This window comes from Spea bombifrons, chromosome 1 (assembly GCF_027358695.1).
Source record: "Spea bombifrons isolate aSpeBom1 chromosome 1, aSpeBom1.2.pri, whole genome shotgun sequence".
NCBI classification, from domain to species: domain Eukaryota; kingdom Metazoa; phylum Chordata; class Amphibia; order Anura; family Pelobatidae; genus Spea; species Spea bombifrons.
The window spans coordinates 26944913-26967455 of NC_071087.1; the positions used below are offsets into that span (position 1 = coordinate 26944913).

A 22543-nucleotide genomic window follows, 5' to 3' on the forward strand; every position below is an offset into this window, starting at 1 on the left:
TCGGAGTCTAGTTAGAAAGGGTTAATTCAGTTATTTGCTGGGATCTACCTTCTATTAAGTGCAATTACTTTACTATAGATGTCTAAGCCTGCTACATAAGTTGTAGAAATGGTTAAGAATAGACAGTTTTGAATGCTCTGTTTATCAATCTCTAAATGAAATTGCTTAAAGGTTTGATTAAATGAAACATACTACATTTTTTTCTATATAACCATCCTCTTGGTTCCTTGGTTTTCCTTAGAATGGTTAATTTGCAGCCATCCACAGAAAAGACACTGAATCGTAAACAAGTCTTCAGAAACCAAAGAAATGAGGAAATTTTGGAGCACGCAAAACACTGCCGCACTCTGTAAGTTCAGCCACTATGTGTCTTAAATTATCAGAAAGGAAACATAATGATCTTGAGCACATTTCTTCACAAATTAAGACAATTTCCAAGTGGTTTTGGTAAAAATAGGTTGTTATGCGCTGCTCACTGCACATGCTTAGACCTGTCTAGATGTATATATTATTCTGGTAGTTATCATGTATATTTTCTAGTGATTGCACACAGTAATGATGTAAAAAGCAAAACACTTCATTGCTTACTGGTTATTGTTTATACACTCCAATCGCTGTACAATAATGGATAACTTCACATTGTAATCCAGAAGATGGTTTCACTATCTGACATTTCATTTTTAATGCTGAGGTTATGTCTTGTTCCCAGTATAAACTGCTTCATGGGACGGGAAACTTTCCTTAAAGAGATTGAAGACTGCATTAGATCCACTGATGGACATCTGACTGTGGTGCACGGGAAGCAAGGCAGCGGCAAAAGCTCCATCATAGCTAAGGTGGCTACCTTGGCAAAAGAGTACATTACAGGGTATGTTACTATAGCAAACAATTATATGCATACAAATATACGCACATACATTCTGCGGGGTCCACTGTGTACTTACTGATTCTGACAGATGGATTATAGGGCATTTGCCGCTAAAAAGAAAAACATGCAGGATACCTACTGTATATTCTGTAGTAGCATACTACTAATGTGGCCACTGGGTTAATGGTTTATGAATACATGCTGGTTTATTGTATTATCTCTCTGTGGATAGCATTCTTCGACAGAACAGAAGCGACTGTTGGATTGTGATTGTATCAGTGCTGTGATTGTATAAACTGTGTTACCAGTAGTGGGCCCTGAATTATGAGAGGTGTCCCCTAGGTGTAGCGATCAGTTGCTCAGGGCCACCTGTTCTTAACCCACCTCTGTTTTTCCCTTAACTGTGTTGGTGTCTTGAATAACATGTAATCAGCAACCTTTCTTACTTCTGTTACCATAATAGGGATGTAAGGATTGTTACTCGCTTTATCGGCAGCACTGGGGAGAGTCGAAACCTACGCTTGTTACTACAAAGCCTTTGTGGCCAGATTGCATACATATATAACCTCTCAACACACTTCTCTGAGGTAATTGAACATGAAGCTTGTAAAGACCCTGCATACACACTTTGGAAATTGTCAGATATGATCCCCATAGACGCCTCTGCCTCTTGCTGCATAGTCAGGAGTGGTGGAACTGGTTAGCAATGGGTGGATGTAGAATTTGGCGAGGAATAGGTGGAACGGTACTCCCCACCTAATTCCACACTCCAGGACCACCAGGGGATTAAAGGCTGCCACCTGGAGCCTCTGCCACAAACAGTTCTCAGGCATGGCCAATGTACTATGAAAATAGATCTAAATAAAACATATGTTGTTCAAAAGAGGGCAGAATGAAAAGGAAGAAACCAGTAAAATTACATGTCAGTGCAAGGAGCGTAGAATGCCTAATGTCCCCCGTTAAATCAGCAAACCTATGGATCCAAGGGGAATAGTCCATAGGAGTGTCAGCAAGAGATCATGAGATAGCATAGACTTGTGTCCTCTTTGATGCCATTTAGGGGGCTACAAAAATTAGTGCACTGTAATTTACCCCTATGATTTTGTTTCAAGGACCTGAAAGGACTTATAAATGAGTTTTCATCATTGTTGGAAATGGCCGATGAGAGCAGGCCTCTGATGGTAGCTTTGGACGGCATAGATGAGCTCTCAGAGCATGAAGCTGGACTCTCCTGGATCCCGACAAAGCTGTCACCACACATCTATTTCATAGTATCTACTTCCACAGAGTCTGAAGTCTTCACTCTGTTACAGGTACTATCATCACATCATGGTTTCTCGGCCAGTGTGAGATTTTTCCCCTTTTAACTGCATGTTTTGTGTAAAATATTTACAAGCAAAAAACCTTGTGAGCTCTGAGCTTTGTCTTCCTGTATGTATATATATATATATATATATATATATATATATATATACATATACTGTATCTATATTCATAAAAGTATTACAGTATTGGTTATTCTCTTTCCCCGATACTAAAATATTATTATTTTTGCATTATTAACACATTATGCTTTATGAATTGATTGTGCTTCCCAAATTAACAGCCATTTTACCACCAAGAGGGTAAAGTCCAATGTTTCATAAAAATGTTTTCCAATTTAATGGAAACGTATTTTTGCCCTAAATGACTTTTTAATGAAGAACGACAATTATATTTATTGTGTCTTTGTAGAAACATTCACCAAATCACAGATCTGCTCAGATACCATGCCTCAGCTACTCAGAGATAAATACGATGATTGCGTCATGGTTGAGAAGAGATCGTCGTAGACTGACCAGCCACCAAATGAAAGTATTGTTGGATGTCTGTGTAGACTGTCCACTCCCACTCTTTGTGCTAGGTTCATACTGGGAGTCATGTCTATGGACCTCATATACCCCTGACAAAGACACTTATCTCCATCCTAATCTTATGAAGATGTACTCTGGGATATTAGCAAGACTTGAAAGGAACCACGGAGAACAGTTTGTGAAAAAAATGGCATCTTACATGTCCTTTTCAAGGAATGGCATCACCGTTGAAGAGCTTTTAGACCTGTTGTCATTAGACCAAGTGGTCATGAAGGAAATAAATCAGTACCAAGGTGTAACCCTGTCAGTATTTCCAGAGGTGCTATTGCTAAAGCTGCAAAATGACTTTGGAATCCATTTGGTGGAACAGAGGACAGACAATACTTATGTCATAAACTTTGCCCATGCATACTTCAGAACTGTTTGTATAAATAGATATGTCAAGTCAAGGGAATATCAGCTTTCCATCCACTCTAACTTTGCCAATTACTACCTAGAAAGTAAGAGCCGCCATAGACACAGTGCTAATGACCAAGTGGCTCCTTTAATGCCCCTGTCATGGATGGGGAAGACAGAGAGTAGGACTGGCCATGTGTTTAATCTTCGCAAAATCTTAGGAATAAGTTACCATCTGATCCAATCTAACCAGATCTCACGTCTGATAACAGAATGCTTATTTAATTATGAGTACCTCTTATACAAGTCATGGGCCACGTCGGTGGTCAACATACAAGAAGATGTCAAGGCTGCCATCAGCCCTGAACGGTAAAGTAGTACAATTATTGCTGCAATGCGTGTCCTGTATTTGAGGTTGCTAGGAACTCACTAGGAAATAGAAATATACCCCCATCTGGTGTCTCAACCAGCCAAGCACAGACCATCAGCTACTGCTATCACAGATCTGCAGAGGAACAGGAATAGGAAACAGATCGTACGGCTTCTTCAAACTAGACTAATGCATTAAATAACACTAGAGGTGCATATGTGCCGTTTCAGCTTTAGTTTCCACCACCCCTACAGTTACATCACAGGTCTCAGGAAGAGCAAAGAGCAAAATACCTTTTGTTAGCTCCATCCATAGTAACTTCTATGATGGTATACATGGCATACAATGTTGTAAATATGTTTTGCCCAGGTCAGCAAACAGGTATTTTTGACAATTTAATGCCCAGTTACTATGAGATCATTTGCTTTGCATTGAGGGAAATATAAGCAACATGTATAACATTGATTTTTTCCCCTTGTGACTTACCTACATGTTTGATGTAACTGTCTCTTAGTCATTAACTAAGGGTTAACAGGGAAATGTTTAATAACCCTGCGTTACCTTTACATAGTAACATGTTTATATAAAGTCTTGTTTAAAAATGTCTAAATGATAATTTTCAATCTAGGTCACTGTCAGAACACAGCAGGGAATATGTGACAACACTTATACTGGAATGTCTACTGTCTTGTGCATGTTTAATAGCTGATAAAGGTTTATTGGATGTATATACCGCTTTTGCTTCTGGTGGAATAAGTTACAATGTTTCTTTTTAACAGGCCAATGCTTGATTTAAACCTGCTATCTGAGGTTCTTCAGCTGTCCAGAGGTGTCTTACTCAGGGATCCTTGTCAGCTGGCTTCTCAGCTTGTGGGACGTCTACACCAGATTGAATCCTTAGACAAACCTGTGGCCCCAGGTACGAAAAACAAATACGCACAACATGATTTTGAACTGAAGAAAGGTCCAGCATTGTACAGGAGCACATCTAAGACAGCAAGCCCTACCTACAGTACAGTAGCTGGACCTCTCATTTAGTACATAAAGGATATGTGAAAGAAATGTATATGAGACCCACCTGACACGTGAATAGTCATGTTCTCCTAGCTATGATGTCCCTAAGTTAGATTAAGAACATTAGCTGAGTTTGGTTTATTTGGTTTATGTTTGTACTTGATAGATGTTCCAAAACACACAAGGTTGTATGGCTGGGCTACACTTTTAATCTCTTTATTTTAATATAGCAGATTGTTGATTCCACGGAGTTCTAGCTTCCCCTCTTGTATGTGCACCAGTTAAACTATGTTGTTTTTCATTTTCATATTTTTTATGTTTATTTCTTGCTTTTAGGTGATCCAAGGAAATACCCTTTGCTACCGTCCTTACTGTCTCAATGTACACAATCCTCTGTACCGGTATTTGTGCCCTCATTCACCTGCCTTTTACCTCCTGGAGGCCTTCTTTGTGAGACTTTAGCAGGTAATGCATGCAGGGGACATCATCACACTATATCGAACTGATTTACAGCAATATTAATACCATATAAATCATTTGTGATGCCTTAAAGAGAGACACAATTACACAAACTAATATCTAACAAAAGAGCATTAAGTATATTTTTTGTAAGTCAGTGAGTTAAGGGCAGTTCTTTCCTTGGTAGCTGTGATTACTGTGAACTTCCCAGGCATGACCCAGAGTCTGTTTCTTCAATCTCCAGCATAGGAGAGAGCAGTGTTTGCCCACCCTGATCCCACCCAGGCCCATCCACTAGAGTCCAACTGGGACTAACCTTGCCCATGTGTTTCTAGCCCCAGGTCCAAACAAATTCAGAAAATGAGTAGCCCCAGGAAGCTAACCCTATGAGATTCCCCTGTATGATGATCACTCTATGAGGCTAGCCTGCAAAACTCCCCTCTGGAACTTCTCCGTTCTTGAGTTTTGATTGACACAAGTGGCTTATTTTGTTTATTTACAGTGCGATGGGCTTCACATTGGTGCCAAAACTGGTTTATAACACAGTTATTTCACAGTTATAATAATATTTTGTGACCTCTTAAATCACTTTAGTTATGTCAATGAATGCTATTGTTTACATATTTTATAATTTTTTTCTGTGATAAAATAACTCACCCAACTTTGACCTGCTAAAATTGTGTTGCTTAATATGGTAGCTTGTAGACCAAATGTGCACCATTTCTTGAGGGACTTTTTACTACAAATCCTATTTTCTCTTATTTAGGCCACACTGAAAGTATTACAGCAGTAGCAGAAGCACAAGATGGTTTACGGGCAGTGACGGCATCTAGAGATGGCACCTTGAAAGTATGGGACCTCACCACCGGGAAAGCTGCGTTCACTGTTCATGGAGTTGGAAGAAACATCGACTCAATTACAGTCTGCAATCAAAACAAATTTGCGGCGGTTACTGAGAACCATAGCTTCAAAATATGGGACCTTTCTCTGGGGAGAATGGTTTATAGTACCAAAGACTTTTTGGATGCCCCTATTCTCACCTCTGCTATGGACGGTCAACTACTCTTAGCTTTTTTTGATGGAAGCCACTTGGTTAAGGTTCGTTTTTTTCACAACCCTGTTTCCCTTAAGCTCTGTGGTTAGATTTTTACATTTGATATAGGTATCGTTGGCATAACTAATCCTCAAATTATTAGATATTTTGGCCACATAAAAACAGTCATAGTGCTTGAGCCCCAAAGTGTCTTATTTAAGGCGATTTTTAGTCGATTTTGTCTTGTCAATCCTAGTGCTAATTGCCCTTAATAAATAGACCCTTTTTACATTTTTGAATGATTTGTCGCTACGCTGCCCACTTCAGTGCCTACAGTAAACAATATTTTATGTAACCAAGCATTACTGCTGTTACTTTTTCATCCAGTTTTAAGTATATAATTTTTGTAAAAATTCAGATTCAGTAAATCTGAATAAATGTTTAACATGCATCTGATTAATAATCTGCCTTGCACAGAACAGATCATGTAGACCAGTATATCTATTAGAATTCTCCAAATCAGATGATCCTCCTGTTACTCATGCAGCAACCCTGGCTGCCGATGACGTGTTTGCTAACCATCTGTATGTTTTTGTCACTGTTTTAAGGTATTTGACCTGACAGACGCTTGCAGACTTATCTGCCAGGTTGACATACCTGCCGACGAGGCACCTGTTCACAAAAATCACTCTATACTGGTATCAAGAAACTCAGTGAAAGACTACATTCTATTTGCATACAGGTGAGAACATGCACTACACACATGACATCTGTATGAATGTTGATATTCATATCCATGAAGCCCATTGTTTCGAATGGATGATCTTTATCGTTAACAGAATTTGTTTAAGCTTTCCATGTAACGTTAGGGGTCAGACAGAGCTATATATCAGGGTCAATGCTACTGCATAAGAAGTGTCTGACTGATGAAACTATATATATATATATATATATATATATATATATTAAAATGTCTGCCTTTTGAAAAATAAATGTTCTTTAGGGTTCTGTTCCAACTACATTGAATACATTTGCAACTAAATGCAGGAGTACAAACACATTTCCATGTTCCGAATAACCAAACTCTTCCCATAAATAATTCTTTATTCAAATAATTTGTTGCCTCTTTCATAATTTTTGCTAGGAATGCTTGATTGCCATGACACAAAAGGAGGTGCTGATGGGTGTTTGTCATTAAAACTGAAAACTCTCTTTAATGCTTTCTGTGAATAGATAAAATCAGGGCCGGCCCGACAATGGAGCCGAGTGGGGCAACTGCTCCAGGCAGCACTTTTGAAGCCCTTTTGGTTTTTTTTTTGTTTTTTTTTTAAAGCAGAAGAGAGAGTGGTTTTCGCTTACCAAGTTGTCAGTACCTGCTCGGCGCCCTTCTCTCTCCTCTGCGGCGAGTCTCCCTGTTCGGTCTCGGTGCTGGCTTGTAATGCTGAGTGCCGGAAGATGACGGCATTTTAAACTTCGCCCCAGGTGGCATTTTGGGCCGGCCCTGGATAAAATGGTAGATTTTAGTTGTTTAGAATATTAGAGAATACAACTAATGTTTAGTTTAAGTCGGACAGCATCTTTGAAGGCTTCTCCCTTTATGACTACTTTTCACAGTGTGAGAGTGTAACCCTGACGTCTGCCACCATTATTTCTCATGTTCCAAATAATGTGGCGCATCTGGATATAATGTCCTATCCCTGCACTTTCTGTATGGCACATGTGGATGTATATAGAAGCAGAGACGAGAATTTTTGTATAGGGCCGTGGACCACTCAGGAGCTGCCCACTAGTGGTCACAGATAGCAGGCTCTGGAGGTTTGTTTGTGATGGAGCCTGTTCAGTTTTACACACATAGGTCTCCTTCTGGTTGTATGGTGGCATAGCCAAACACAATTTTGAGGGAACTAGCTGGTGGCAAAGTTTTGTCTAAAATGGTTGCATACTAATGCAATAATAATACCGGTTACATGCTAATACATAATAGTTCATCTGGAAAAGGTGGCGCGTGTTTGTTTTGAAACACAACAGAAAGTTGCTCATGCGTAAGTAGGTAGACGAAGGCCATTCTTTCTGTTGTCCTAGTACTGTTCTTTCTCACTGTGAGTAGTGGCAGAAGAATGTCCCGTGCATAAATATTTGATTTATTTGCTTCTTTCACAGGAGCGGGAAGGAAGCCATGGTGCTCAGTGCCAGAAAAGGGGCTGTTGTGTCGAAACTAACTACCCAGGACCCAGTAGCCTCAATCCAAGGAGTGGCTGTAACAAAGGAATACTTCCTGGTTGTCTGCAGGTAAATAACAAACAATATGTCAGCAGAGGATTTCCTCTAAGCAGGGATAGGTTTACCGACACCACCCAACTGCCTAATGTTTAAATGACCACATACATTGTTTCCAACACGTGGTGAACGGCATACACTAATATAAACACTCTCTGTGGCAGATACCCATCCATGAAGATGCATGATATTGTCCATATAGAACTCTTCAGCGTGCACACGTTCGCCTACATCCGCACAGTGAAAGGCTGCGGCACTGATTTCATCACAAAGTTTGCTGTAAACCGCCAAGGATCTCACGTCATAGCATTTTCCCAGATACCCAACACCAACACTACAGAAATATTGGTTTGGAATTTGGAAACTGAAGACCACAAGCACATGGTAACATTTTCATCAGTGCCCAAAGGAGGTTAGTGCTTTTCTGTAAAATAAACAACATCACAGACAGGGACTGGTTTCCCCCCCCTGAGCCAAGCAAGGGTTAGCAGGAGAGCCAAACATTTCAACTCATTGGCAGTGCTATGCATTATAAAAGGGCCCACCTAAAGGTGCTTCACCTGCATGGAGAGCCGGGTTGGCCCTGTATAAAGCCAACTATGACTCAATGTAGGCTTAAGGCATATGCTTTACTCTGCAAACCCGAGCTATGAGCACAATCTCACACTCTGATGGATGGTCCTTGCTGCCGTCACACATAAGGATCTTAATAAACGGCAGAAGAGATCATCACCCAATTGTGCACGTAAGCCATATTCCTTAACCTGATCCCCTGGTGTTTTCTGGCAAAATAAATGTCTATAAAACCTGTTAGGTGGACCAAGCTCCATATTACCCAGTAACCATCAAAAATCTATTTCTCGTTCAATAATGAAAGTAGCAACATTCTTAGTGTTTAGAAATGAAATTTGTATCACATTATTATTTTAAATGTATGCAATGTAGAATACCGTGTAAAAAACCTAAAACTTACATATGTTTATGTAGCGCTATGTTTTAATTTCTGTGTAAACCAGCATCCCACATATTGCTTTACTATGTCTTAACATCCAAGCTCTCTGTTTTCTCTATAATTGTCTCTTTTGATTACTATGCTGTAATATTTGGATGCGTGCAGAAAACATTCTGTATTGTTATTGGCCTCTACTTCCTATTCTAAAAGGTGTCTATGTCCCTATTGTAGGAATATGTTTTGACCTCCGTTACTGTTTAGCTTTTTGCGATGGAGAGAGCTTCTTAAGGTCGTGGAACCTGGCTGGCCATATAAATGATCAGTCTCTCACTGTAAACATCAAGCGAGCAAAGAAAGTTGATGGGATTCAAGAGGTTATTACAATGAAAAAGTTTCCAAGGTATGCTAGAAGTTATCCATCACTTTGCTGTCAGTCTGGTAATGTGTTCATACCCAGATTTATTCAAACGTGAAAATCTACATTGACGTTTCTAGAAAGTCATGTACCGAGTTTCCTCCTTTTCTCCTTGATCAGATTTTGAATTTACAGACAAATAAGGTAAAGCTCTTTACACGGTGCAAAGCCCCAAAACATATCTTATCCCATCCTTTGCTAGGCATTGAAGTAGGATTATTTTTATTAACATGCCTTGAACCAAAACTGAAGTTAGGGACATCAGCTCTCAAGTCACAGAACTCCTTGTGACCACTCGCTTTGTGGGAGCCGAAATTACATTTGACTTTGCTGTGTACTATAAGATATTTTCCAAGCCAATTCTGAATGTAAATGGAGTCCTTCATCTTTCGTTTTCCAGAACATGATTTGACATAAAGGCTGATTATTACATTTCATACCAAGATGAATTATCACATGACAAACAAATGCTTTATATGCCGAAACCATTTATCGTATCGTCTTTGGAAACTGTTTGATCCCACGTGTTGATGGGGACAGAAGCTTCATGGTTTCTCTCGCATTTGTTTGCAAGGTATGTGGTTTGCAGAAGCGTGAGGCCAGGAGTCATCACAGTATGGAACATCGTGAAGTCAAAGTGCAAAAGCAGCGCAGTCCGCGTGGAGCGCGGGCTGGTGGAAAACAACGATGTGGTGCTGGTCAGAGATATGATGCTGTATATCCTTACTGATAGAGGCATGGCCTCATTCACTGATACCCCAAGGCCTATATTCCAGGTAAGTATTTATGGGGTTCAATGAACATCATGTGCTTTGGCAGTCTTAAAAATTAGCCTTTTTTTAGTATACTTCAGCAATAATCACCTTCTCAACTATTTATCACTTATGACATATCATTATGAAATGTGCCTACAAAATGTAGCGTAATGTGATAAACACACGCTTTTTTCTTTTCGACAGACGCTTCTGACATACGACTTGCTGAAAAAGAAATATGTTCGCAGACAGACAGGCCTCTATGTGATACCGTGTCCTAAGCATGAATATAGGGTGCTAGAAGGTGGATTACTATTGGGACTATCGGAGAACAGGTGGGTTCTTTTTAAGAATTGGGTAAAATTCTTATAGGCATAAACAAGAGAGGATTGTTTGGTCATTGCAATGTTAATGTATAACAATATGAAATGCATGCTTGACCAGTAAGTGCTCTTATTTCTCTGTTGAATTTTTTAATTATAAAATTGAATTACATTGACATTTTACAGGGACCATTTTGTTATTTGGAACCTGGACACTGGCTTCATAAAAGATCGCTTAAGGGCACAGTTTAAGAACAAGCCTTCTGTATTGTTGGAGCACGATGCGCTCAAGGAGAATCTTCACAAAGAAGCACTAATGCGAAGACAGAAAGGAAAAGATGCAGGTACCACCACGGACAACATTGGCTTCCACCAGGATTAACACAGAGTTTGTGTGCCTTTAAATATTCTTTATGGGTGACAATAGCCATCACACCCTGGTTAATAAGTGTGCATACTTGTGGGTATAGGATGAAAGAAGAAGCACCCATGTTATGGTACTAATGTATTTAAAATGTAATTTCATTGTATTTGCACAAATATCATCATTATCTTGATTCCAGTGCTTCTGACACCGTGGGAAAGACGTAACGAGACAAAAACTGCAAAGAGGCGACGGAGGGAAAGGGAGGTGAAGCAGGAGGTAGAGAAGATGCAGCAGCTTCTGAATGAGAAAAACAACGCTATTGACCAGTACCTGCTTAGTGACAATGAGAAGGTGATACAAGCGCTCTCCCAAGTCTGTCTTCAAACACATAAATAATTCTAAATATTACATACGCTATGTGACCAAAGGTACCTGACACCCGACCATCACACCTATATGAGCTTGTTGAACAACCTCCACTGTTCTGGGAAGGCTTTCCACAAGATTTTGCAGTGTGGATTTTGCGTTCATCCAGTAGAGTGTTTGTGAAGTTGGATGAGAATGTCTGGCTCCCAATTGATGTTTCAATTAATCCCAGGTGTTCGGTGGTGTTAAGGTCAGGACTCTGTCTGGGCCACACTAGTTTCTCCACCCCAAAGTTGTCAAATGGTGTCTTAATGGGCCTTGCTTTGTGCACCGGGGCACAGTTGTGCTGGAACAGGAGAAGACCTTCACAATGCTGATACCACAAAGTTGGAAGCATAGCATTGTCCAAAATGTCTTTGTATGCTGTAGCATTAGCATTACCCTTCGCTAGAACCAAGGGGCCTAAACCCTATAACACAGCACCAGACTATTATCCACCTGATAGCTATGAGTGTGGCTGAAACACCTAAACTCAGTAATTAAGAGTGGTGTCCCAATACTTTTGGTCATATAGTGTATAATGTAATCTCTATCATGGCTTTGGAGCAACATATGGCCTTGGATAAAAAGTAGCTTAGTGCAGACTCTTTTGCAATCAACAAGTGTCCCTAGTCCTGCTCCACCAACACTCTCCCCAGTGGATTTTTGGGTGCTCCAAAAATGAATTGCCTGCTGTGCTAAATAAAGGAGCTCTCCAGTACGCACGGATATTCTAAAACATCAGCGTGAATACAGTATGCTCAGGTTCACTGTACCAAGGTCATGGTAAATGGGTCCCTTTGATGAGCCCTTATTTACCATTGAATCACAATAAAACCAACTGCAGTGAACCAACGCTGTCTCTTGCAGGTGATCGTGTGCTCGTACTATGCACACCACCTCTGTGTGTTCAGCTTGGAGACAATGACCCATCTGCATACTTTAGAAGACGGCAGGTCTATGCTGTTCCTACACAATGCCGCTCTCACGTATGACGGAAGCTTCCTGATTCTCTCCAACTACTGCGATGCTGAAAAGATCAGTTATGTGACGCTGTGGGACCTTCAGAATGGCCTGGTAACTATTCTACCTTCTAGTGTTTAACACCTTGTAGGTGATGTTAAAATTGTTTACAAATCCAAAAACATGAGTGCTGGCCTGTCTGAGCTCTGTGCTTTTGTACAAAAGCATGTTTTTGTGAATGTCTATGCAAAACTTTAAATTTTATGTTAGTGTACATAAACCCATAACTTTGTTTAAGATAAATTTATAGATTTTGGTTCAGTTGCTTGATTTTAGCATTTTGCATTACTTTCTGGTGCAGCAACACAATTACACCTCTCTCCCACTTAGGCTAATATGTTGTCCTAGAAGTGGGATGTTAAACTTGAGGGCTGCAAACTGGCCAGAATTTTTGGATATCCCAGTTGGAACACAAACATAAATAATAATAATAATAATGATATATTAGGAAAGGACAAACTGGATCCTTGGCTTGTGTGTTCCCCTTGAGGCTTGGAGTTGAGCATTGATGTACTAAAAGACTTACTCAGATTAAAGGTTCAGTCAAGTCAAAAAGCAGGACTGTAAACTAAACGAGCTGCATTTTTATGTGACAAATACATTTTTTCTGTCCTTTTGAATAGATTTGAGTTTCATCATTATATGGGATGAGGATCCCAAAGATATGCATTAAAGCTAATGAATCAAAATATAAAACAGAAAATTAGTCAAATGAGCCTTGGGATAGGGTACATGTACTGGTGTGTGCAGCGGAATATGTTTACATTTGTAGCAGATAAAAAAATGTATTTGCAAAATCATAAACCCGCATCTTGCACAGAACCTTAGAAACAGACCGCTTCTTATAGATTTATTTATGAAGCGTGCAGACATATATTTGGTTAATAATCTTGTTTGCCATCTGGTGTCTGAATCAGGGACAGCATCCCTTATCTGTGTATTGCCTAGAAGTGGATCTGCTGCTTTTCCCAAAGATTACATCTATTCTATATATGTTTAACAGCTAATATTCATTTACTTTCAAATTAAATATATATATATATATATATATATATATATGACACTGAAAAATAAAAAGCACACGCTATAGGTAGCTTTAATAAATAAGTATTTCGTTTTGGTAAAAGCTGTGATACTTTTCTGTAAATTACCCTGTGTTTTCCCCATTACAGCTCCATTTAACATTATCATTTAACGTTGTAAACAGTCAAGTTAGTTGTAGTTCCCAAAGCAATAGGGACCTTCCCTATGACTGCCATTTTGCTATATATTATTTGATTATTTAGTTAATGTTAACTTCACTCAAATGCTAAGGAAAAGGACCTACCCTTGGATCATGTTTATGTTCTGTGTACAATATAAAGCATCACCCTTGCGTAGGCAAGGGTTAAATTCCAACACTGCAGCAGCTGTCACTCAAAGGCTATATGTGGTGTAAATTACCTTAATCTCTCTTTGTTACTTAAATAATATAGGTATACCGAAATGTGTTGGCGGTTTGCAATTGTGACAATGCTAAAATACTTTGTGGCAGATTCACAACTTAAAAAACGACATTATATAACACACGCTTAGTGGATCTATTATATCCATATGTATAACGGGTGAAAGTTTGATGTCTATATCACTATGTCCCAAGCGTGATTTAGGCATTATGCTTGTAGCACATTTACACATAACCTCCACTGTTCTCCGTGTGACGAGATGCATTGACTGTTCCATTTCCAGGTGAAGAAACGACTAAAGAATGAGCCAAATGTTGCCTGTATGGCTCTCACCGATGATGCAAATAGGATTGTTTTTGGCGTTACCCTGGGAAACAAGTAAGCAATAGAGGATAAATTAAGCTGTAGCATATTATGGGGTCAGCTTTCCACAGGCTATGTCTATGACAGGGTGACAGCTGTGACCCTGGTGGGGTAAGTGAAGTAACTATGAGATTGCAGAATATTTACAAACACACACGCACGCGCACACACACACACACATATATTTAATAATTCTATATTAGTTTGTCTCAAGCGTGGTCACCACAATGCAAAGTAAGTCAGAATAGGATGGAATATTGAACAAAGAAAAATACAATTTTGGGGACTCTTGTTTCTTTGGATAAGTGGTACCAAAGCGGGGAAATTGTCATATGAAGCTACTCATTAAAATATTAACAAAGCAAAACAAAATAAATGTACAACACTATTTTGAGTGGGTTTGAGTAATTGTGTTTAGGGTCGTTATAATAGTTTTGAGGTTGTGTTTGCTAATTCATCTTTATTAATAGGATAATAACATACATTTATCTCCTGTTCATCCACAGACTAAAGGTCTGGGACCCTTTTAGACATAAACACAAAATAATCTCAGGGTATGAGAGCTTGCATATCACCGTTGACAGCAAACTGCATGTCATAGAAGGGGGATCCAAGGCAATCTTACTATCAGGTGAGTAGATCTCTCTTGGCCAAATGGATTATGAATGTTAATGGAACAGTAAAGCCTACTAAAAATATATCGATAGGTACTAAAGGTGTACATATTGTTTAACGCACAAGATAAGTCAAGCACTAAAATGTTAACCCTTCCAACAGGGGGTGGTGGCGGGCATGTACCTGAATAGTAGAAAAATATGGAATATGAATGTGAAAGGGGTAGCAAGAGGTAGAACTTGGGAGAAGGAGCGTGTGGGACTTGTCAAGCAATGGACTGTCTACAGACTGCATCCGGCAGAACAGAAAAATGCGATGGAAGCCATACAGTGAGATCTCAAAGTATAGCCACCTGGTCAAATTATGGCACAGGTGTTCATGGCAGCCTGGTGGAGAAAATGATGAGCTTAGTAAATTATAAACTATTCCAAGGAAATGCCCAGCAAGATCAGTCTCTTCATAGTGTACCTACAGTATTATTGTAGTGTCTGGTAGACATTATTAACGGAATTGATTGCAGTCACACGCTTAGCAGAAGTGATAGAGGTTAATCCTCTGAGGGAATGTATACATGCTTGGGATAGACATATGGCTACCCTACAAAGACCAAGTAAGGCTTAAAGTTTTACAGCAGAAGAACATGAGCAGACCAGATGGGCAAAATTATTCTTGTTTGCCTCAAATTCTGTGTTTCTCTGGTACAAAACATACTGTCCTAAGACAGAAAAAAGTATTATTACACACGATATTATACAGTATGTTTTGTGTCAGCAGTTTTTTGCATAATGTCCTAAAATGGCTATATCATTACTTGATATTAGAGGAGACGTTGCAGCTTCGTTTTGGTTCCCTTCATCGAATATGCAAGCGGAGTGTACGTTTTACCTCACTGATAGACCAAACTATTAGATAACACTGAGTTTGGCATCACAGAATATGACACAATAATAATATGTGATATTCCATGCGTATATGTAAAAAGTATATTATAGAAGACAGAAACATAGAATTTAACAGCAAATAAGAACCATCTGGCTCATCTATTCCGCACATTATTTTTCCTGCTGTAAGAACCTCAAATCATATTTGACTCTTGTTCTTCTCTTATGTTGAGGATGACTTTATGTCAGGCCCATGCGTCTTTCGTTCCCACACTGTATTAACCGCTACCACCTCTGCTGCATGGCTCTTCTGCTACTTTTACAGAGTTTTGAGAACGCTGTAGAACGGACAATGACAAAGGTCTCCATTCACGCTGCAACATTTGGTATGAGGGCATCTTTTTCTCCTTTTACAGATATCCCCAGGGTTTAATATCACCTTTTTGTTCTTTTTTTTTTTTTTTTTGTACAGATGATGTGAGCTTGTGGGATTTAGATAAAGGAACACTTGTGTCTGTCTTCACCCCGGACAGCAGAATCTGCAGCCTGTCTTTAGCAACAGACAGGCGCACCATACTTGTTGGCATGAGCGATACACCATCACTTGTCACTCTAAAGATAGCGTCCCAAGACAAAGAAAACACATATTCCACAGGAGCGGATTTATTCGGGGAAGAATCTACAAGCAGCGAAGATGAACCAGACGATAAGGACCAATCCCAAAGTATTTAAATAGAGCATGAGACTCTAGCGTATATGGTAGATGATGGTCAGCACCTGTGTCTGTTGCTATCAACATAATTTGCTCTGTGCATCTAGACAACAAGCCCCATGACACATGGTTTAGATATCATACCGATGCCCATCCAGAAAAGGAGCTGAGCTGCTGTCATAGGGTTGGGAACCATTGTATTTCTCTGGTTAAGATTCTTCAGTGCTGCAATCCACCTCTGTCTTTGACATTAATAATAATTATTAGATACTCCTTCCCACATTCAGAGACCCAAAGAAATCAACGGCAGGCTTAACTTGACTTTTATTTAAAATCCATGGCGTCGCTAAGGGGGCACGGACTGCACCGGGTGACACCCGAGGCTGCCATCCTCTGGCTCTCTCATGGAGCCTGCTTCCAGGACACCGTCTCACTGGGGTGAGAGATGGCAATGCAACCAATCAATACAACGTGATGACGTCCGCAGAAGGAGGTCCATGGTGGTGACATTGAACCAGTTTAAAATATCAGCGTTTTTGTCCTTTTTCCTTCCTTATACAATATTTCAATCCTTACTTAGTCTTCGTCTTTAGGATGACCTCATGTAGATCTCACACACACCTAAATTCCATCACTCTAATAGCTACTGAAATAACTGAGGATGTTTCATGGATACACTTCAGCTATTCTTCATTATGGTTATTCCATCGGAACCGTGCGGAGCCTCTGCCCGCCTCCGCTAAAATGTTTACGGGTGGGCATATCAAGTATAAGGTTTACCTGCTACAAGCATATATTTTATGCAGTCTCGGCCTGGTACAATGTGACATTGCCTTATTTCATGTACGGTAAAATTAATTTTCTATATTTATATAAAAAGAAAATACAATCTAGACTGTAGTGCAGATCAGCATCTCATAGCTATATTACAAAAAATGAAATTGATTGGTATTTTTGCTGGTTTTACCATTTAGCTACTGTTTTAACATTAGAATTTTAATTAAGTATACCTAAAAAAATAATGAGATTAATGCATTTAAACCATCTCTTAAAGGTGAACTAGTATGCGATAAAAACTGCTGAAAAGTACATGGAGATACAATAAACAATTTATGTCTTTGTTACTTTGTTTCTCTAGTGTGTATAAAAAATACATATTTGCATTTAAACATGGAGTGTGGTTTTGGCAATTGATAAATGGTAAGTTTTTTTTTTTGTTCCATAAACAGGTATGGAACTCACTTCACTATTCATTAGGAAAGGCCAAAACAGGCACGTTCCCCCAGAGCTGAGCCTATATGATGTGTAATGTATAATTATTCTGCCACAAGGGCCAAGTTGTTCCCACATAAGGCATGTTTCAATTAAGTAAAATACTTTTACCAAATCTGATTTAAATATGCTGTGTATATGGCAATGCGTAACATAAAATGAAGTCGTCGAGATAAACCTGCAACCCTCTTTGGCCTAGAAGGGTGAAGTTGCGGACTTCACTTCCCTGATGAGCTTCTGCTGCAGGAAGAGCTTGGCTGTCCCCGTATAATGCATAGTTAAATCAGTAAATTTGCCAGAGAAGGCCGTTTCTAATGCATGGTGATCTTGGAGAGGTGAAACCATAACTATCACCGCAATAGTTAAACCTCCACCGATTAATCACAATAAATGGGGCAAAATCCTATTAAGAAACGTTAAATAACTTGTATATAAAAAATAAAAAAACAGAACATAGTGTGGTTTTGTTCTATGCACTACAAAATACCATTACAGATCTTCCTACTTTTTGTGTTGGGGATCACCAGCTTACTTCCACTTGTGACGAGTCAACCCCAAATATGCCAATTAGTTGTGAATGGAATAGTGCTCGTGGCTTTCTAAGATGTTCCAGGGAGTGCTGTTGGATGAAAGGCTTCACGTAAGGATTTAATTTTACCTACACATTTGCTAATGATCTGGCCAATCATGAATACGGATTGAAGTTAAATCCTTTTGAGTACCTACTCACGATCCTCTGGAACTGGGCTGTTTTTTTTTTCCTTGTGACATGGAAGCCACAACCCGAAAGCTCAAAGCACAGCCTGATTTGTGTTAAACACTGAGGGACTGCAGGTTAATACAATCCACACACTGGGATAGTTCACTGTAGCTCCAGCAACTCAGAGCACACACACATTTTAATTTAGGCTGTTACCAGAGAAGCAATATAGCAATTATCCATGCCAAACAGCCATAAAAGTCTATGCCATTTAGCGATTGCCCCTACCCACAAGGACTTGCTTTTTCACCATAAGAACAGATTACTCAGGTGCCTCCAATATGTATAAAATACACAGTAATCTGGGTAATGTGTCATAACCAAAACCCTAGCTGGTTCGTTTGCCATGTGACAGCCCGCAATGCTGAATTATACTAGCGCAGTTAACATGTGACAGCGTTAATGCTCCGCTCACACGGCGGCCAAAGAGGGCATGTGGGTTCTTGCTTCTAGCGGCATTTCCATTTCTACCTGGTCTTGTTTGAGAGGAAGAGGGGTTAGATTGGCCCATAAACAGCCAAGTCAGAGACTTCAAATGTTCAGTGTATCTACAAGCACATCTGTAAGAGTCACCAGTGAACCACTTACACCTATTTAGGTCCTTGAAGTGCCACTCCAAAAAGATGTAACAGTGCGCAATATTATTACATGAATGTGAAGATGTTTTCCAGCCCAACATGACTGCAAAAAGGACAATTCAATTTAACGCTGAAAAAAATAAATTGCACTGGTGAAGTGCTATATTTCTAAGCAGGTTTATACAATTTGTTCATTATTTTAAATTTTAATAAGCAACTCAGAATAGCACGGGCAGGCTGAAAAGAAAAAGGCAGAACCTAAAAAGAAAAAAACTATTTTAATATTACACTCCTATTAAAATTATTGCATTTTCATCTAAAACACCAAATATTAAAAAACAAAAAAACAAAAGCAATAAAAAAAAATATATATATCTTCTACCTCGACCGTCTGTCCCTTTTTGTTTTTTCCATATTTTTGTTCATGGTTTTTTCACTGTCCCCCCTGCAGTCAGGACAGTACCATTTCCCTTTTGGTTTATAGGTGAGTCCAACGCAGGAGAAATGGAACCACTCTATAGCACACTCGTCATTGTCACAGCCTATCATTTCTCCGTAAGACACCTGGTTACACAAACAGTACGTGGGCTCATTAGGATCAATTGCAAAAGGAATAGGCGACACTTCCCTTTCCTGCTTGGCTTTGGAGCGTTTCCTCTTTTTAGACTTAGTCTTCTTTTCCTTATGGGGCTGCTCGTCCCCATCATCCATACCATTGACCAAATGGCACAAGTCCCGGCTCTCGCTGTTGCGTTGCCTACGAGGTCTGCGGGATGACCGCTCAACAGAATTGGTTTCAGCTTTCAGTTTCTCTGTGGATTTTTCATTTTCCTCGACGTCAAAGAACCCCTGGCAGAGCGAATCTATTTGCTTGGTCCTGTTCTCTGCCATTTCGAATACCTGCGTTACAAGCTGTATCTTGTCATCTCCCAGCTCCTGTGTTACAATCAGAGCTCTCTGAAGCTGTTGTAGCAGGCGCTTCTTCTGATTCGGATCACTTTCATCCGTATACTTCTCAAAAACCTCATCGATTTCCTTAAGAGCTTCTGCAGAGGAAAAAAAATGCAATATGATGAGTACAGGATATATATAGACGGACTCGCAAGAACAATCCTAGTGTAACAACTTAATAGGAACGTGAAGAAGTAGATAGATTTGCACCCCTTCCTATGTGCAAGTAAAAGTCTTGTCGTCCAATCCCCTGTGCCCGTGTGTGGAAAGCCCTCCCACTGATTTCAACGGGAGCACTTTTGCACCACTGTATGCAAAAAAAACCCACTGTATCCTGTATGGCCGTGGAGGAGGAGGCAGCTGCTTCTAGTTTTTTTTATTATTATTATATTGTTGTTTTGGGAGAATTATTAATCACTCTATAGGGGGGGTATCAGGGGGACTAAACTGCCCCTTTAACGCAACCTCTCTTATGAACCATTAGGACCTCTCTGTCTAAATCACAACAACCGTAAAAACAAACATTTAACAAATGTTATTGGTTTCATTTTGCTAACACTTTTTGTTTTCCTGCAGTATCACTTTCACTGCTACAAATGTATTTTGGTAAACAGTGAAGGGGAAGGGCTATACAAAAGCAGTTGTCATGGTGACGTGCTTCCCAACTCCATCCCGGATGCACTTTCTATTAACATTGCTGCAAATGAGACATTTTGCTACTTTTGGGCAATATGTGGCTTCTGGGTACTTGTGTATTATTCTGATGCGACTTTTTCTTTTTGTAAACTGTAGTTTAAGACGGTTCTGCAATGAAAATTGAGAGATTAAATTGTATTTGGTGTAAAAACAAATATTTTAACTCAGTGACGTCAGCCACAGAAAAGGCAGTAAAACCAAGACGACTTTCCTGTCCAGGACTCATTCTTCTCCATGAAGAGGATTATTTGATCACACAAAGGGATGCCTCCTCCCAGTGAGAGGGCTTTACTACCCCATACGTCCTGCACCTCAGAACAATAAGCCCCACCGCAGAAGATTAATACTATAAGCATAAGGCGAGCAGTGACACTAACAGCAGCGCCCGCATACCACGCCGCACGGGGATGGCTACTGACACACAGGACCTATTGACAAGCAGGGTGTTAGTCAGTAACGGCCCTGCCCCCTCCCACTTCCTGCACCGCCCACGGATGTGATGTTCATTCCCACCCTCCCCACTACTCACTGACAGCATAAAGCTCTCCCCCAGTTGTAGCCCCTTCCCCGACCATTACGGAGCAGCACCCTGCCCCTCTCCGGGCAGATACAATATAACACACACTGACAAACCAACATTACCCCAGCCCCATTAACCCCTTCGCTGCCGCACCGCCTTCCTCAGACCAAAACAGCGAGTTTGGTCACAAAGACATTAGAAACCCCTTCCACAGTACGGGGAGACGGAGCAGTCCTCGGGAAGCGAGCGGAGCTTACACCAAGCGCAGCCACTTCCCAAAATGGCTGAAGCTGTTTCAAAACAGGTCTATAAAAAGTGAGCTGGGGCTCCTCCTCTCCCCCCGCTGTGGTAAACAGTGAAAATACACTCAGGCTTATTTATCCCAGGACACGGTGCGTTTACCCGATGGCTAGGCGGCCATCAAACCTCTTACGGTGCTGCCCACCACAAAGTACCCCCCCATCTCATCTCGTAGATCCCAGCGACTTTTTGCCACGTGCCGGTGCCCCCCACCCTGACAGATACCCCACGAGTGAAGTACGGGAAGCTCACCTCCGTATTTAGCATCGATCTCCCTCAACAGAGACACGCTCCTTTGGATCTCCAGCGGCAGGGACTCCACGCAGTCCAAGTAATCCTCCACATAGCTCACCAGCTGACTCTCGTCCGTCGCCGCCGCGGCCAGCATTCCGCTCCCTGCCACACTACTCCCGGGGGAGTAATAGAAATGCTGCTGCTGCTGCTGCTGCTGCTGCCCTAACATGTTTCAGCTGTAGCAAGAGCATCCAGCAAAGTTCCTACCGAGTCAACAGAGGGGAGGGGGGGATTATCGCCCAAGCTTCTCGGTTTAGTAAATAGCGGGCGGAGCGGTGACCACTTGCCGTGAGTTATGGGGAAGGCGGGGTTTGGAGGCTCCTGCCCCGGTAGTAACGCGCTCCTGCTGCTAGCTGTGTCCTCGCTCTCTCGCCGCATTCCAATTTGGATCCCGGCGGCCAAAGCGCACGTTATGCGCATGCGCGCTTATGCCCTTATACGGCTTGACGTCTTTTCTTTTTTTTTCTTCTTTCTCATTTACTGTGTTTAGATTTTCCCGCATTTGCTAAGGTCGACATTGATTGGTCGACAGCGAGATATCGAAAGTGGGCGTGGCGAAATGTGAGGGAATGGATAGTCTGTCCTTTAAAGGCCACGCCCATTCCTGTCAGTTTACCCCTGGAAAGCGTCCCCTCCTCCTCCTCTT

The 22543-nt window shown here is 40.6% G+C and overlaps 2 protein-coding genes across 2 annotated transcripts in view; one reads left to right on the plus strand and one right to left on the minus strand.

The window, feature by feature from the left end:
• The window catches only part of LOC128480573 (uncharacterized), a 34071-nt gene extending 17525 nt beyond the window's left edge, over positions 1 to 16546 (plus strand). Inside the window, exons 13-32 of the mRNA XM_053458304.1 lie at positions 242 to 349; positions 710 to 868; positions 1332 to 1455; positions 1981 to 2181; positions 2603 to 3486; positions 4267 to 4406; positions 4838 to 4966; positions 5727 to 6058; positions 6602 to 6735; positions 8154 to 8282; positions 8435 to 8682; positions 9454 to 9622; positions 10212 to 10413; positions 10597 to 10727; positions 10902 to 11059; positions 11279 to 11433; positions 12358 to 12564; positions 14239 to 14333; positions 14825 to 14949; positions 16287 to 16546. Coding sequence (XP_053314279.1) covers positions 242 to 349; positions 710 to 868; positions 1332 to 1455; positions 1981 to 2181; positions 2603 to 3486; positions 4267 to 4406; positions 4838 to 4966; positions 5727 to 6058; positions 6602 to 6735; positions 8154 to 8282; positions 8435 to 8682; positions 9454 to 9622; positions 10212 to 10413; positions 10597 to 10727; positions 10902 to 11059; positions 11279 to 11433; positions 12358 to 12564; positions 14239 to 14333; positions 14825 to 14949; positions 16287 to 16546 — 4090 coding nt within the window. The remainder of the gene's footprint in view (positions 1 to 241; positions 350 to 709; positions 869 to 1331; positions 1456 to 1980; positions 2182 to 2602; positions 3487 to 4266; positions 4407 to 4837; positions 4967 to 5726; positions 6059 to 6601; positions 6736 to 8153; positions 8283 to 8434; positions 8683 to 9453; positions 9623 to 10211; positions 10414 to 10596; positions 10728 to 10901; positions 11060 to 11278; positions 11434 to 12357; positions 12565 to 14238; positions 14334 to 14824; positions 14950 to 16286) is intronic.
• Positions 16547 to 19275: 2729 nt separating this feature from the next.
• Positions 19276 to 22319, minus strand: ING2 (inhibitor of growth family member 2). Its single transcript, XM_053459479.1, has 2 exons — positions 21856 to 22319; positions 19276 to 20182 (listed from the first exon to the last, which is right to left on the minus strand). The coding sequence occupies exons 1-2, from the start codon at positions 22064 to 22066 to the stop codon at positions 19515 to 19517; spliced, it is 879 nt and encodes a 292-aa protein (XP_053315454.1). The 5' UTR covers positions 22067 to 22319; the 3' UTR covers positions 19276 to 19514.
• Positions 22320 to 22543: the final 224 nt, after the last annotated feature.